Source organism: Chrysemys picta, unplaced genomic scaffold, assembly GCF_011386835.1.
Source record: "Chrysemys picta bellii isolate R12L10 unplaced genomic scaffold, ASM1138683v2 scaf338, whole genome shotgun sequence".
Classification (NCBI taxonomy): Eukaryota; Metazoa; Chordata; order Testudines; family Emydidae; genus Chrysemys; species Chrysemys picta.
In genome coordinates, this window is record NW_027053045.1 from 23,052 (window position 1) to 39,992 (window position 16,941).

Sequence of the window (16,941 nt, forward strand, 5' to 3'; positions counted from 1 at the left end):
TCTGTTAGTCTCAAAGGTGCCACAGGACCCTCTGTTGCTTTTTACAGATTCAGACTAACACGGCTACCCCTCTGATATTCCCAGAGTAGTTATTGATGGTTTACAGTCATGCTACAAGGGCATAACAAGTGGGGTTCTGCAGGGATCAGTTCTGGGTCTAGTTCTGTTCAATATCTTCATAAATTATTTAGATAATGGCATAGAGAGAACATTTACAAAGTTTGTGGATGATACCAAGCTGGGAAGAGTTGCAAGTGCTTTGGAGAATAGATTATAATTCAAGATGATCTGGACAAACTGGAGAAATGGTCTGAGGTAAATAGGATGAAATTCAATGAGGACAAATGCAAAGTACTCTACTTAGGAAGGAACAATCAGTTGCTCACATACAAAATGGGAAATGACTGCCAAGGAAGGAGTACTGCAAAAAGGGATCTAGGGGTTATAGTGGACCACAAGCTAAATATGAGTCAACAGTGTAACACTGTTGGGGGGGAAACAAACATAATTCTGGAATGTATTAGCAGGAGTGTTGTAATTATTCCACTCTACTCCATGCTGATTAGGCCTCAACTGGAGTATTGTGTCCAGTTCTGGGCACCACGTTTCAGGAAAGATGTGGACAAATTGGAGAAAGTCCAGAGAACAACAAAAATGATTAAAGGTCTAGAAAACATGACCTCTAAGGGAAAATTGAAATAATTGTTTTTTTTAGTCTGGCAAAGAGAAGACAGAGAGGATGTGATAAGTTTTCAAGTACCTAAAGGATTGTTACAAGGAGGAGGGAGAAAAATTATTCTCCTTAACTTCTGAGATTAGGACAAGAAGCAATCGGCTTAAATTTCAGCAAGGGAGGTTTAGGTTGGCTATTGGGAAAAAATTCCTAACTGTCAGGGTGGTTAATGACTGGATATTGCCCATGGTAGTTGTGGAATCTCCATAATTGGAAATTTTTAAGAGCAGGTTAGACAAACACCTCTCAGGGATGGTCTAAATGGTGCTGGTCCTTCCATGGATTCAGGGGACTGGACTTGATAACCTCTCGAGGTCCCTTCCAGTCCTATGATTTTATATTAAACAGTACAGGTCCCAGGACAGAGCCTAAGGGACACCACTAATAACTTTCTCCATTTTGAAAACTGACCATTTATTCCTACCCTTTGTTTTTGATCTTTTAATTGGAGTGCCTGGCAATGCTTTCAGCATCATTTAACAATCCTTAATTTAATTTAATGACAAGCGTTTTGTCATCTTAATTGTCCTGCCTCTGTTTATAAACAAACTCTCTGCCTCAAGGGCAGAAGCTAGGAGAAGCACAGAACTCATCACACATTCAAACTGTGCTGCATTTAAGAGTTCCATCTGGGGCTGGGGCATGCACTGTGAGCAGACCTCCAGCAGTAGAAAACTGGCGCGTTTGAGAACAGACGCCCCCTGCCCCGCCCAGGTAGAGCAGAGCAGCTCCGCACTTGCAGAAAAGGGGGAGCAGTGGCAGTGACTCCATGTGCACCTGCCCACTCCCCCCAAACAAAGGCAAGGTGTGGTACCAATGCCCCCCTCCCCAAAATGCACCCATGCACTTTCCTCCCCCTCTCCTGACCCAGCAGCAGGCAGCCCCACTCACCTCCAGCCCCAGCTGGTCTCCCTCTGTCTCAGACAGGACTCACCTGTTGCTTGTGGTTGAAGCTAGCCTGGGAGCTGCAGCCACACAGGGAGCCTGCCCAGGAGATGCAGGCAGGAGGTGGGTTGGCCTCAGGTGAGCAGGGTCTCATGCTGCTGATCACACAGGGCCTCTGTGGAGAAGAGCAAACCTGATGCCCCCTATCCTTGCCCAACCCTAAGGCACCCCTGGTTGGAACAGCCCCACTAAGGGCTGAAGCAGGGCTGGGTCAGTCCCCACTGCAGCAGCTGCTGCCAGCCCAGGGGCCACAAAACAGCTGATCAGCGACGTGGCTACCTAACAGCTGATCGGTGGGGGCAGGGCTACTCCACAGCTGATCTGTGGCCGTATTGGCGAACCACTATGGCTGGTGAGTGCCGAGTATCCACTTTTTTTTTTTCTGTGGTGCTCCAGCCCCAGAGTAGTCACAGAGTTGACACCTATGCCCTTGGGTTTTGTTTCAAGCCACGGTGTTTGTCACCTGAAATCCCCTATGGATCAAGGTGCTATGCTGTGCCATTTCTCTGGAGCCTGAGCCACACCTATGAACTAAGACTTTGAGTACTTTCCACAGAAACTTTTTGAGAACAGGTGTTACTCATTAAATTCTCTCCCCGTTTCAGCTGGAAGTTCTGCTTTTGGAATTTTTGCCCCAAAACAAAGCTTCTGGTATAAAAGCTGATATTTCAAAGCACTTGTAAATCCACAGACACACTCTATTGGCTTGAAGATTCTCATTTGTGCCAGGTACAGAGTTCGAGGGGGAAGCATGGTGAAGGAATTCCTTATATACAGCCCTTTCAGTAAGAAGCTGATTTTAATATTTCCATTGCTCTAAAATGCATTTCTACAGTGAGAAAATGGTGCAAATTTGGGGATCTTGGAATAAAACCACCTGAGAATATAACTTGTCCAAGTATCACCTTTACCTTAGAGTATATAACACTGCAGGGCACAGATTATCTAATAAGTTCTTGGAATGTATTGGAGACAATTTTTTTGTTCCAGAAAGTGGAGAAAGCTACTAGGGGAGAGGCTGTTCTAGACTGGATTTTGACAAACAAGGAGGAACTGGTTGAGAATTTGAAAGTGGAAGGCAGCTTGGGGGAAAGTGATCCTGATATTATGACAGAGTTCATGATTCTAAGGAATGGTAGGAGGGAAAACAGTAAAATAAAGAAAATGGATTTCAAGAAGGCAGAATTTAGCAAACTCAGGGAGTTGGTAGGTAAGATCTCCTGGAAAGAAAGTCTAAGGGGAAAAACTATAGAAGACAGCTGGCAGTTTTTCAGAGAGACATTATTAAGGGCACAAGAGCAAACTATCCCACAGCGTAAAAAAGACAGGAAGTGTGGCAAGAGACCACCCTGGCTTAACCAGGAAATATTGAATGATCTAAAAATCAAAAAAGAGTCCTACAAAAAGTGGAAACAAGGTCAAATTACAAAGGAGGAATATAAACAAATAACACATGTATGTAGGGGCAAAATTAGAAAGGCCAAGGCACAAAATGAGAGCAAAGTAGCTAGAGACATAAAGGGTAGCAAGAAAACATTCTACAAATACATTAGAAGCAAGAGGAAGACCAAGGACAGGGTAGGCCCGTTACTCAATGAAAAGGGAAAAACAATAACAGAAAATGTGGAAATGGCAGAGGTGCTTAATGATTTCTTTATTACGGTTTTCACCAAAAAGGTTGGTGGCATTTGGATGCCTAACGTAGAGAATGCCAATGAAAATAGAGTAGGTTCAGATTCTAAAATAGGGAAAGAACAAGTTAAAAGTTACTTGGATAAGTTACATGTCTTCAAGTCACCAGGGCCTGATGAAATGCATCCTAGAATACTCAAGGAACTGACTGAGGAGATATCTGAGCCATTAGCAATTGTCTTTGAAAAGTCATGGAAGACAGGGGAGATTCCAGAAGACGGGAAAAGAGCACATATAGTGCCTATCTATAAAAAGGGAAATAAGGGCAACCCAGGCAATTTCAGATCAGTCAGCTTAACTTCTGTACCAGGCAAGATAATGGAGCAAATAACTAAGGAAACAATTTGCAAACATCTAGAAGATAATAAGGTGATAAGTGATAGTCAGCATGGATTTGTCAAGAACAGATCATGTCAAAACAACCTGATAGCTGTCTTTGAGAGGGTAACAAGCCTTGTGGATGGGGGGAAGTGGTAGATATGGTATATCTGGACCTTAGTAAGGCTTTTGAAACAGTCTCGCATGACCTTCTCATTAACAAACTAGGGAAATGCAACCTAGATGGAGCTACTATAAGGTGGGTGCATAACTGGTTGGAAAACCACTCCCAGAGAGTAGTTATCAATGGTTCACAGTCATGCTGGAAGGGTATAATGAGTGGGGTTCTGCAGGGATCAGTTCTGGGTCCGATTCATCCCTGTGCAGACGGAAGTGAGGGGGGCGGTCTGGTGAGAGTGAGTGAAGGAGGAGCCTCATTTGGAGGGGAGACAGACTGCTTGAACCTGAGATATGGCTGGGGAAGCCTAGCTGAAGCAGAGGCAAGAGTCCCAGCTGGGAATGGGTAGTGGAAGTGAGGGGCCCAGCTCAGTGTGTAGCTATGGCTACATAACCAAGGTAGTATGTCGTCCTCCAGTAAGCTGCTGCCTGTGATATATTCATGCAGGCGACAACAAGAAGCAACTTCTAACATATTAATGGCTTATACAATGCAAGTAATGGTTTAATGGGGTCACAAAGGAAGAGGGAGCTGGAAATGTTGGTGTGGGGCTGAATGTCACAAAGAATGGTGGGGCAGCAGTGACAAGGAGAGACACACACTAGTCTCTGCACACTGCAAACATTTCAAAGCACAACCATTATTCTCATTCCATTATAACAAAATATACAAGAGTGGAGATGAGTGCTAAGGAATCACATGGCAACCGTGTGGTCTAGTGAAGAGGTCAATGGACTAAGACTATACCCACTGCTGCCACTGGCCTGCTGAGTGTCCTTGGGCAGGTCTCTTCACCTCACTGTGCCTCAGTTTCCCCATCTGTAAAATGGGCATAATGATGTACAATTCTTTGAAAGCTACTGATGAAAATCATTATATAGAAGCTAGGGGTTTTGGCTGTAACCTGGTCACTGTAGCATCACATCTGCAAACCTAGGTGAGGACTACAGCTATCAAAATGATGACTAACTCTACCAATAAACATTTCTCTTTGTTTAAAAAACTAGGCAGCGAAACTTTGTTAATACAAAGTTAAGGGTGCATTGTTGTAGCTTCCGGAATATTGAGTTCTGCGAAACTCAAACTTCAGGAAATTACAAAGTTAAGATTAAACATGCACATAGCCATAATGCTGTTCTTTTTGAGCGATGCCCCAGTATGCCCATAACGTGTTGTAACCATTTGGGGTCAACTCAGCCCAGAGAGAGGTTGTGTCACTGCTTGTCCTGTAATCCTGACCGACTTAAAATGCTCTGCTAACATAACTCCCTGTCGGGACATTCCCAGCCAGAAAACAGGCATTGCACTGAGCGTGTGTGCATTTAGCAGCCCTGGTTCAGCAACTCTGACTCCAGCACATACCTTTTGGGTATATATCATGACAACAGTGTGTTAGGTGTAGTGAGTATGTCAGGCTTGACAAAAGTTGTCGACACAGAATAGTGGGCATGTTGTCCGCCCTCTATAACACAGATAGAGAGATATACACAGCTGTTTGCTCCCCCAGGTATTAATCACTTAGTCTGGGTTTATTAATAAACAAAATTGATTTTCTTAAATATAAACAGTAGGATTTAAGTGGTTTCAAGTAATAGACAGAACAAAGTAAGTCACATAAGCAAAAACGCAAGTCTAAGCTTAATACATTAAGAAGCTGATTACAGGTAATAGCTCACCCTCAAAGATGTTCCAATAAGTTTACTTCACAGACTGGACTCTTTCCTAGTCTGGGCCCAATCCTTTTCCCTGGTACAGTCTTTCTTAGTTCCAGCTTACATCTCAGATGATAAGCGGGGGCTTTCTCATGACTGGCAGCCCTCTTTGTCCTGCTCCACCCCCTTTTATAGCTTTGGCACAAGGCAGGAACCTTTTGTCTGTGCTTGTCCTCACCCCTGCCTCTTCCATAATGATTAAGATGTATTCCAGTGTCATGTGACATTGTCACATGTCTCTGGTATCTCTTGTCTCCATTCTTCCTGCTTTGGTCCACACGTACACAGGAAGGCTAGCAGGTAAAAAAACCATTTACCGTCAGTTGTCCTGGTCAATGGGAGCCATCAAGATTCTAAACAACCATTAATGGCCCAGACTTTGCATAATTACAATAGCACCTCAGACTTCTACTTCATATTTCTAGCTTCAGATACAAGAATGATACATGCATACAAACGGAAGGAATATATTCAGTAGGTTATAACCTTTGGAATGATACCTTACAAGAGACCTTTTGCATAAAGCGTATTCCAGTTACATCATATTTACATTCATAAGCATATTTCCATAAAACATATGGAGTGCAACATCACAGTCTATATTTACATTTAGCCATATTAAAACACAGTTTGCTTGCACCCAGTTTACCAATCAATCTAGACCAGTGCTTCTCAAAGCCGGTCCGCCGCTTGTGCAGGGAAAGTTCCTGGCGGTCCGGGCCGGGCCGGTTTGTTTACCTGCCGCATCCGCAGGTTCGGCCGATTGCGGCTTCCACTGGCCGCGGTTCGACGCTCCAGGCCAATGGGGGCGGCGGGAAGCGGCGTGGGTTGAGGGATGTGCTGGCCGCCCTTCCCGCAGCCTCCATTGGCCTGGAGCGTCGAACCGCGGCCAGTGGAAGCCGCAATCGGCCGAACCTGCGGACGTAGCAGGTAAACAAACAGGCCCGGACCGCCAGGGGCTTTCCCTGCACAAGCGGTGGACTGGCTTTGAGAAGCACTGATCTAGACAAGTCTGCATTGGTGACCTTTCCTCTTCATCATTTACTACTCCCCCATTTTTTGTCACCTGCAAAGTTGGTCAGTGATTTTATGTTTTTTTTCCCAGATCATTCATAAAAATTCATTAAATAGCATAGGCCCAACAACCAGTCCCTGTGGGACTTCACTAGAAATGCACCCATTCAATGATGATTCTCTGTTTACTAGTACACTTTGAGACCTATCAGTTAGCCATCTTTTAATACATTGAATGTGTGCCATGTTAATTTTATATCTTTCTAGTTTTCTAATCAAAATGTCACGCAGTACTAAGTCAAATTCTTGTAGAAGTCTAAGTATATTACATCAACACTATTACATTTATCAACCAAAAAAAGATATCAGGTTAGTTTGAGAGGACTGATTTTCCATAAACCCATGTTGATTGGCATTAATTATATTACCTTCCTTTAATTCTTTTTTAACTGAGTCCCATATCAGACATTCCATAATCTTCCTACAATTATCTGGGTCAACCCTGTTTGTTCTTTTAAAATATTGGCACAATTTCAGCTTTCTTCCAGTTACAGAATGTAAACTGGTAGTCTATGGTTCACTTTTTTTAATGGCAACTTGCAAATTGCAAAACATGTGGTTTCCCAATGGGTGCAGATGTAGTATTTTAGGGGAAAAAACAGGCTTTAATTCAAACTTAACACTGTTTTCATATTACTCACCCCACACATGAGATTGGTTTTAAAATATGAGATTTCAAATGCAATGCAATGCATTTCTATTTATTTATTTATTAATTTATTAAATCTATTTACTTGCCTTCTGGGTTTTGAACTTTTAGGAGTCATCTTTTCAAACTTTTCTTTGCAACCGTGAAGTCTAGAAACTTTTATTTAAAAAAAGAAAAGAAAACTGAGATTCTGATGTAAGAACATGACTCCAAAAAGTGAAAGGGATAGAAACACTGCTGTTTTGCAAGTTTGTTATGAAAGGAACATAGAAGGGAAGATAGAATACTGGTGTTACCATGAGGCTGAGTGAAGGTTGTACGGGTGACTTAAAGTGTGAATTTCCATACTTCCAAATATATGGGGGTTATTTTTTGGAATGTCAGCCTTAATTTATATTTATCTATTTTATTGAATATTACAAAACTGTAACATTTTTATAATCTCCGTTCTGACTTGTTTAGCTTTCCGACATTTTCTCTGTTAATTCCAATGTTCTTGCAAGGCCTTTAACACTCAGATTACTAATGAGGATTTTCAAACTTCACTCCAGTTTAGCAAGGCCTTTTGTCTGGGGAATTTTAATTTCTTGCCTTCCATGTTTGCTCCCATATGGATTTTTTTGATGGTTCTCTTTTATCTCACAGTGTCTGCACCAACTGGTGAGACCTCAGCAGCGAGGCCGATGGAAGAGGAAGTGACGGGAGAGCTGGGCAGCAGTGCGACACTTACAAGCTCAGCTACAAGGTAATTACTCTGTTAGTTTACATGTGTCTGAAAAGAGGGGGCTAGATTCACAAAGGTGTAATGCTTTGCGATGCCTAACTTTTAGACACCAAGAAAATCATTGGAATCCACTGTTATTCACAGAGTCTGGGTTAGGCGCCAGGCCCCCTGTACAGGAATGGGGAGAGATGGGCACCTTAGACTATGAGTCACAAAAGCCAGCACACTAGGTGGGGAGCACTTACAGCTAGCCAATGGGATATGCTCATGAGAGGGATGTGTGCTAAGCTCCACCCCTCTCCAGAAATTGCTGCCTAAGAGCAGGTTGTAGGGAGGTGCCCATCTCTACTATTCATGAGTCTCAGCTATGAACCCTCATTAGAACAGGAGCTGGGGTCTCCCACCTCCCTGGTGAATGCTCCAACCACCAGGCTACAGAATCATTCTCCCACTCGCTTACTCTCTAGCCCAAATGACTAATTATATAATGAACAGTAGAATGGATTCAACAGGAGAGACTGACAGATTCTCCACATCAGAACATCCCACAGTGGAGTGGTTGGAGCACTCATCTGAGCAGTGGGAGACCCCTGTGGAAGTCCTCTCTCCTCATGAGGTATGGGGGGGACTTGAATTGGAGGTCTCCCACGTCCCAGGTGAGTACCCCAGCCACTGGGCAAAAAGTGATAAAGGAGGTCTTCTGCCCCTCCCCCAAAGGCTGTGTTGTGTGAACTCACCTGAGGGGCCCTATCCAATAGGCTGCCTCTGAGCACACCTACCAGATCAGGTCCCCTGAGCGAGTGAGGCGGCCAAATACCTGTCTCACTCCTTCCGTGAATTGCTCTGGGGCTTAGGCAGGAGACTGGTGTCTGAATGCACAGAGGGAGGCAGTAGCATACATACCCAGGGGCAGAAACACAGGTGCCCAGGGAACTTTTTACTACAAAAATGTAGGTACTGAGTGAGTTTAGGTGCCTACAGGATGTGGCAGGAGTTTTGTGGGTCGCCGTGTAGCCTCAGTCTGGGATTTAGATGCCTAAGCAAATTAGGCCAGGGTGACTAGAATGAAAGTGTCTCCTCAGATAGCACTAAAGTGTCAGTGCTATGATACTGTCACTATTATTGCTATATACAAGAAAAACTCTTGGTTTGTTTCTTGTGGCAAGGCAGCAGATTCTATTCGGTACCTCCCTGGGGTGAATAATGCTGAGGTCCCAAATTGTTTACCAGTCTGATAGGAGATCCCTTTCCTGCTTGTACTGCGTAGCACATTTGACCTAAGGTCTGTGGTACCAGCAGAGCTGCATGGAGTTCTAGGAGACACAGAATTCTGCAGCAATGTTCATTGGTTACAAAATCATTCAGCACCTTCACTTTTACTGAAACTATTCTAACAGTGCAGCAAAGATTAAAAAGATAAGGCGTTTGTGTTTTGTATTTGCATTGTAGTTGAGCAGCTTATGAGTTCCAAATAGAAGAGACTCTCTGGACTGTGATGGGCTAGGATAGAGGTGAGAGAAGCACAGAAGTAGGCCTGCAGAAGAAAGCAACCGGCATCCACGGCTCCTATGATAAAGGAGATAAAGCAGAGCCCCACTCCTGTAGGGTTTAGGAGCTATACGTATAAAATGATGGGGTCTAAATTAGCTGTTACCACTCAAGAAAGAGACCTTGGAGTCATTGTGGATAGTTCTCTGAAAACATCCACTCAATGTACAGAGTCAGTCAAAAAAGCAAACAGAATGTTGGGAATAATTAAGAAAGAGAGAGATAATATGTTGCCAATAAATCCATGGTACGCCCACATCTTGAATACTGTGTGCAGAAGTGGTTGCCCCATCTCAAAAAATATATATTGGAATTGGAAAAGGTTCAGGAAAGGGCAACAAAAATTATTAGGGAGGTGGAACAGCTTTCGTATGAGGAGAGGTTAATAAGACTGGGATTTTTCAGCTTGGAAAAGAGACAGCTAAGGGGAGATATGATTGAGGTCTATAAAATCATGATTGGTGTAGAGAAAGTAGATAAGGAAGAGTTGTTTACTACTTCACATAACACAAGAACTTGGGGTCACCAAATGAAATGAATAGGCAGCAAGTTTAAAACAAATAAAAGGAAGTATTTCTTCACACAACACAAAGGCAACCTGTGGAACACCTTGCCAGAGGATGTTATGAGGGCAAAGACTATAAAAGGGTTAAAAAAAGAACTAGATAAATTCATGGAGGATAGGTCCATCAATGGCTATTAGCCAGGATGGGCAGGAATGGCGTCCCTAGCCTCTGTTTGCCAGAAGCTGGGAATGAGCGACAGGGGATGGATCACTTGATGATTACCTGTTCTGTTCATTCCCTCTGGGGCACCTGGCACTGGCCACTGTCAGAACACAGGACACTGGGCTATATGGACCTTTGGTTTGACCCAGTATGGCCGTTCTTATGTTCTTTGCATGGCAGGCTCCTTCCCCTGTTGCATCCCTCCTAAAATTAACCTTGGTGAGATTTCTGACTTTAGGAACAGATTCTGCCCCCTTTATTACTTTGAGTAGTGCCTTGCCTCTTATATAGTCTGATGGATTTCAATGGGGCAGCTCATAGAGTCAAGTGCTACTCAGTGCGAGTAAGGGTGTCCAGGTCTTAGTGAATGTTCTTGATTAGTAAACTGATGTTTCATATAATTCTTTTAAATTTTGTAACTTTCTTCTTTTAAAGTCACATAAACATCAAATAATATTACATAGAGCACACATTGGAAAATTGTTGTATCCATGTCAAATCTTGGTTAGAGGTGAGGAAATAGAAGTAATATTGATTCAGCTGTATTTGCAGCCCTTCTGCATGATTTTTTCTGTTAACATTTATTCAAGAAGTCTTGAGTAAAATTAATTTTAAGACAATATTAAAATATTTATGGAAAACACATTTTTAATTGTGGTCCCTTCCAGTCCTAGAATCTATGAATCTATGAATTTGCTTGTAAAATGTTTGATTCACACTATATTGTTTAGATCAGGGATCGGCAACCTTTGGCACACGGCTCTCCAGGGTAAGCTACTCTGGCAGGCCGGGCTGGTTTGTTTACCTGCCACGTATGCAGGTTCGGCCGATCGCGGCTCCCACTGGCCGTGGTTCGCCGCTCCAGGTCAATGGGGGCTGCGGGAAGCGGCAGCCAGCAAATCCCTTGTCCCGCGCCGTTTCCTGCAGCCCCCATTGGCCTGGAGCCGTGATCGCCCGAACCTGCGGATGCGGCAGGTAAACAAACCGGCCTGGCCCGCCAGGGTGCTTACCCTGGCAAGCCGCGTGCCAAAGGTTGCCGATCCCTGGTTTAGACGTTGCCAACCCCCACTAACTCCCTATCCATCCTGTATATTTTATATAAAATATCTAATATTTATTCCTTATTTCAGTGTATACACATACAAAATTGACACCTATCTGAAAACTCCTTTGGTGTCCTTTGCAATGGATGCAAAACAAACAGCTTCTCTAACTTGAGGATATTAAACCAAAGGCAGTGAAATTCACAGAGTCGGTACCTGGCTTCACAGACAAAACATTCCCTTTTCTCCAGTGGAGAAAAGCAACCATATTAGTCCCCAGTTTGGGTAGGTCAAAGTTAAAATAATATCCCCCCCTCTCTAGCAGGGTTCTTGATATTTTCTTGTCCTTATCTCCATTAAACCACATTCTGTCCAGTTCATTCTGAAGAAGAATTCTGCTTCTCCTTATCAAGACCCAGCTGCTTTAAAATTACCCTCATTCCCTTCTTTTTACTTATTCCATGATGAGTCTCAGCTAGAAGGCCTTCCCTCCCTTCTTGTATCATAGGCCAGCCTCAGACTGACCAAAAGGAAAACCAAGAAACATACCTACCAAGCACTTTAGAAAACAAACAGAAATCCATTTGTCAGTATTATTAATTAGAAGCTTCTCTCTTTAAATCTGTCCACAAGACAATTTTTGGGCTAACTAGCTTGTTTTAGCTAGGCCTGGGCTAAACTTGACCTTTATTTTGGTCAAAGCCAGGGCCTAAACATTTCCTCCATACTACTCTTCTTCACTTTATCCGCCATCCTCTACATGCTTGGGAAGGAGACAATCCTCTGCTCTCTCAGAGGGATTTTTCTGGGCATCATTCAAAGGAAGCAGCGTTAAGGCTGTGAGGGGATATAGTGTGGGAGACATTACCTTAACTCTGTGTAGCCTGATTTATGTTTATTCATCCTCCACCATCTGGAGGGGTGCAAGGCAGTGCAAGGGAAAGGTAGAGCTGTGTTCATGAAGTGTTTTAGCAGTGAATTTCCCTTGTTTTTGGTTGAAGTAGTGGTAGTAAGAGTGGGGCAGGATTGAGTGGCATCTGGTGGAAGTGTGAGTAGCTTCCTGGGCACACCTTCCTCCCTCATAGTGACCAGCTCCTCTCTCCTCCTGGCCCCTCCTTGGCCCTGGTAGGACTCAAGGGACCAGGGGCAGAAGGAAGGGTGGTAGCTCAGAGGGTGTATGAAGTGCACCTACCAGTTGGAAGTACTAAGAAGAGGGAAAGGGAGCCCCAGAGTCCCTACCCTGCATCAAGGCCTAGAATAGATAAATTGTATGTGTGTGTGTGTATATATAAATAAGTGAATATGTAGACATATGTGAGCTAGCTTTGATCTAGCTAGCTCAAATAAGAATAGCAGCGAAGCCTTGGCAGTATGGACGGCAGTCTGGGACCTTAGATACATACTCAAAAAGCTAATCTATGCTGCTATGGCTTCACTGCTATTGACATTTGATTGAACTAGAGGAAAAAAAGTTCACATATGTCTACAAGTGCTGCAGCCACACCACTGACTGCTGTATAGGCCTACCCTAAACTGATACTGAGGAAGGCAGAATCCCAGATTATTCACTAACCTGAATCTAATTCTGTCACCTTCACAAATGATTTCTTGCTCCTTGTCTAAAAAGCATTGTATTTTTTCATTATTACAGATCCCCCGATTCAGTAACAGTGGTCGCTGATGAGAAATCCTTGAAGATTATGTGCAAAGAGCGACGTAAACTGATTAAAATTATTCAAAATGACCCAGGTGGTGTCTTGGATGAGTCACTTGCTCAGTCCCTCATCACAGACGAGGACTATGACAATATGAACACAATATCGGATACAGAGGCGAAAATTAGAAAATTGTTAATTCAAATCCAGAGAAAGGGAGCACTGGCCTGTCAGCAATTCCTGGAGTGTTTAGAAACCATGTTTCCGGGCACAAATCAGGATTTACAACATCCTCAGTGTGGTAGGTTGTTGTTTTTGTTTTGTCTTTCAGAACGAAAAAAATTAATACACGCAACATCGATCAAAGGCTAATTTTCAAATAGATACATGATTAATGGTGGAGCCTATGTTAATGCAAAGTTATGGCTGAGAATTCAAATGCATGAAAATGATGAAATTGAAACATACAGTTCACAGGCAGCTATTGTATGACTTCTTTGCTCCTGTGTAAAATTATGATATAGTGGTGTATTCTACAAAACCTTTGATAGAAATTTACCAATAGAATATAAATATACACAAAAAGATCTTCAGATGGTCAACATCAGTAAATCTCCATTGTCTTCAGTGTGCTTTGGATGAGGCCCTTTATGTGTAAGGGATAACTCTCAAACCTGTAGAATCTTTCATAGAACAAACTTTTTGAAATGTGACACTGTATCTAACCACAGGATCTATGTATCCATCAAACTATGGATGGGTGTAGAGATGTCCACACCCACAGGAGGTCACCAGAGAATCCAGTAGTTATGGTTAGGGACAGAAGGCAAACTTCCCTTGCTTATATCCAGTGCCCTGTGTATGCCATGATTCTACAGTCACAGAATTCACCCTTTGCTACAGAATTTTGATCCAGAAACTGAACTTGTTCATTTAAAAAAAATGTTTCTAGCATTTTTGATTGCAGAGATAATCTTGATAGCATGAAGTACAAGTGAGTGTAACTGTTGCAGTGACATCTGCCTGAAACAATAGCACTGAGAAATGTGAACTTGCCCAGATGAGCCCAAAAGACTTCCTGATTCCAGCTCCTTGGAATCTGGCATTTTTCCAAGGTGCCCCAGAATCTAGTATTTTTGCCATGGGGCTGGACAAGCAAAATCCTCCAAAAATGAAAGAGAGCTAGAGATGGACCCAAAAGTGAAGCCAATTGAAGACCAATAGTGTGTCACATTTTTACATGTCTGTTTCCCCCAGTTTTTGTGGCAGGGGCACCAACTAAGCCACAATGCCCCCAAAGAATCTCTTTGGATTCTAGCTAGAATGGTTTGAGGGTGCCAGACCCACCAAGATTATGTAACCTGATACAGCAATGGAAATCAAAGACAATATTTATAAACATTGTGTAGTTTATTGGGAACTGGTTGCAGAACAGGGATAGACTACAGTGAGGAGCAAGAACCATAAGTAGGTGCACAGCTCCCCTCTGGGGCTCTGATCAGAAAGGAAAGTGACTAAGAATTAACCCCTGATCTCCCTTAGAAGAGGTCAGAATGCTACTGAATCCATTGCATTTTTTATCCAAAGCTTCATATCAATGTATTGGATAAGTAGATCTTCTATTATAAAATAGAAACTATGTAATGAAATGCAGAGGCAGGAGCAGTGAATGAAATAAAATACACACAGAAAACTGGGGATTGAAGAGAATTAGACACTAAATAACTTTTCTCCTCTTGTTTTCTTGCTGGAAGGATTAAATCAGGAATCTCAGACTCTGCAAGCCCCAGAGCTGGGGGAAAAAGGTGTCGTAAATCCAGAACTGGAATTAGATATTCAACAAGACAAAAAGCCAGAGGAGACAGACCTTTCCAAAGGTAATTTCCTCTGATCACCTTTTCTTCTGTAGTGGGAGTTAACACCTTTAGAAGAGCTTGGTGCTGCCAGGTGTGAATGGTGCTTGTGAGAGTGAAGAATTCTCTTGGTATTCTGCACACAAATTTGCTCAGATTCAAACAGGGATGCCATGGAAACCCAGTCAGTGGCTTAGAGGCAGAAACACAGGGGCTCCTTTGCTTAAACTTTGGTCTGTATTGGTCAGTGGGATGCTTTGAGCCACAACTTGTAGTTGATCCGTGTTCCCATGAAGGCCAGTGGCAAAGCGTTGGGACCAGTGGCAGCTACTGCCCAAAAGAAATGGTGGCGTTATAGCCCCTAAACATCTCCTCCTGTTTCCCTCTGCCCCACACCTACTCTCCCCCCACCTCCTTTCCCTCCCCCCATTTGGGCCAACCACATATTTCAAGTGAAAATATGGGGCATCTGTACAGGGAAGAAAGGAGACACTTGTTGGGAAGGTTGTTGGCCAGCAGTGTAGTAAGGAGGACGGAGAGAAAAGTGCCTTTTCCTCTCTTTCCCACTGCTAGTTACCTCCCTTTTCCTTGAGAATGGATGACTGAGGGGCTGGATGAAATGATGAGGATTGTGACTGATGGGTTTGTCAGAGGCTGGAGGAAAGGATGGGGGTTGGAGTGAGAGTGGGTCTCGGGGAGGGGGGTCTGAAATGGGCTGTGGGGTAAGAAAGTGGAGGAAACGCACGTAAAAACTGGGAGGAAAGGAGGTACGGAATGAAAACAGAAAAAGCAAAGACAACAAGGAAGGGGAAAAGAAATAAAAGATAAAATGATTAATGATTAAAGGTTTAGAAAACATGACCTGTGAGGGAAGAATTGGGCTTGTTTAGTCTGGAGAAGAGAAGATTGAGAGAGGACGTGATAACCATTTTCAAGTACCTGAAAGGCTGTTACAAGGAGGATGGAGAAAAATTGTTCTCCTTAACCTCTGATGTTAGGACAAGAAGCACTGGACTTAAATTGCAGCAAGGGAGGTTTAGGTTGGACATTAGGAAAAACTTCCTAACTGTCAGGGTGGTTAGGCACTGGAGTAAATTGCGTAGGGAGGTTGTGGGATCTCCATCATTGGAGATTTTTAAGAGCAGGTTAGACAAACACCTGTCAGGGATGTTCTAGATGATGCTGGTCCTGCCATGAGTTCAGGGGACTGGACTTGATGACCTCTCAAGGTCTCTTCCAGTCCTATGATTCTATGAGTCTTGACAGACTCTCAGTCTCAATCCTTTATTCTAGCTCCAGGCAAGCAGCACACTGTTTACTTTGTCTAAAAAATCTGTTACCTTCTCAAAGAAGGAGATCAGGTTGGTTTGGCACAATCTACCTTCTGTAAAACCATGTTGAATTTTGTCCCAATTACCATTGACTTCAATGTCCTTAACTACTTTCTCCTTCAAAATTTTTTCCAAGACCTTGCATACTACAGATCTCAAACTAAGAGGCCTATAGTTACCGGATCACTTTCTCCCCCGTCCCCACCGTTTCTTAAAGATAGGAACGATGTTAGCAATTCTCCAGTCATATGGTACAACCCCTGAGTTTACAGATTCATTAAAAATTGTTGCTAATGGGCTTGCAATTTCATGTGACAGTTCCTTTAATATTCTTGGATGAAGATTATCTGGGCCCCCCGATTTAGTCCCATTAAGATGTTTGAGTTTGGCTTCTACCTTGGATGTGGTAATATCTACCTCCATATCCTCATTCCCATTTGTCATCCTACCATTATTCCTAAGCTCCTCATTAGCCTCATTAAAGACTGAGGCAAAGTATTTGTTTAGATATTGGGACATGCCTAGATTATCCTTAACCTCCACTCCATCCTCAGTGTTTAGCAGTCCCACTTTTTCTTTCTTTGTTTTCTTCTTATTTATATGGCTATAGAACCTTTTACTATTGGTTTAAATTCCCTTTGCAAGGTCCAACTCTCCATGGCTTTTGGCCTTTCTCACTTTATCCCTACATGTTCTGACCTCAATAAGGTAGCTTTCCTTGCTGATCACTCTCATCTTCCACTCCTTGTAGGCTTTCT

At 43.1% G+C, this 16,941-nt stretch overlaps 1 protein-coding gene across 3 annotated transcripts in view; it reads left to right on the top strand.

Moving 5' to 3' along the window:
- The window catches only part of LOC135978611 (interferon-induced very large GTPase 1-like), a 42,909-nt gene that overhangs the window by 19,990 nt on the left and 5,978 nt on the right, over positions 1-16,941 (top strand). For 2 of the 3 annotated variants that reach the window (XM_065579487.1, XM_065579488.1), the window contains 3 exons: positions 7,947-8,046; positions 12,996-13,300; positions 14,754-14,876. In XM_065579487.1, coding sequence (XP_065435559.1) covers positions 7,947-8,046; positions 12,996-13,300; positions 14,754-14,876 — 528 coding nt within the window. Of the gene's footprint in view, positions 1-2,367; positions 2,464-7,946; positions 8,047-12,995; positions 13,301-14,753; positions 14,877-16,941 lie in introns of those variants that run through there. The other variant, XM_065579489.1, reaches the window with a different exon arrangement.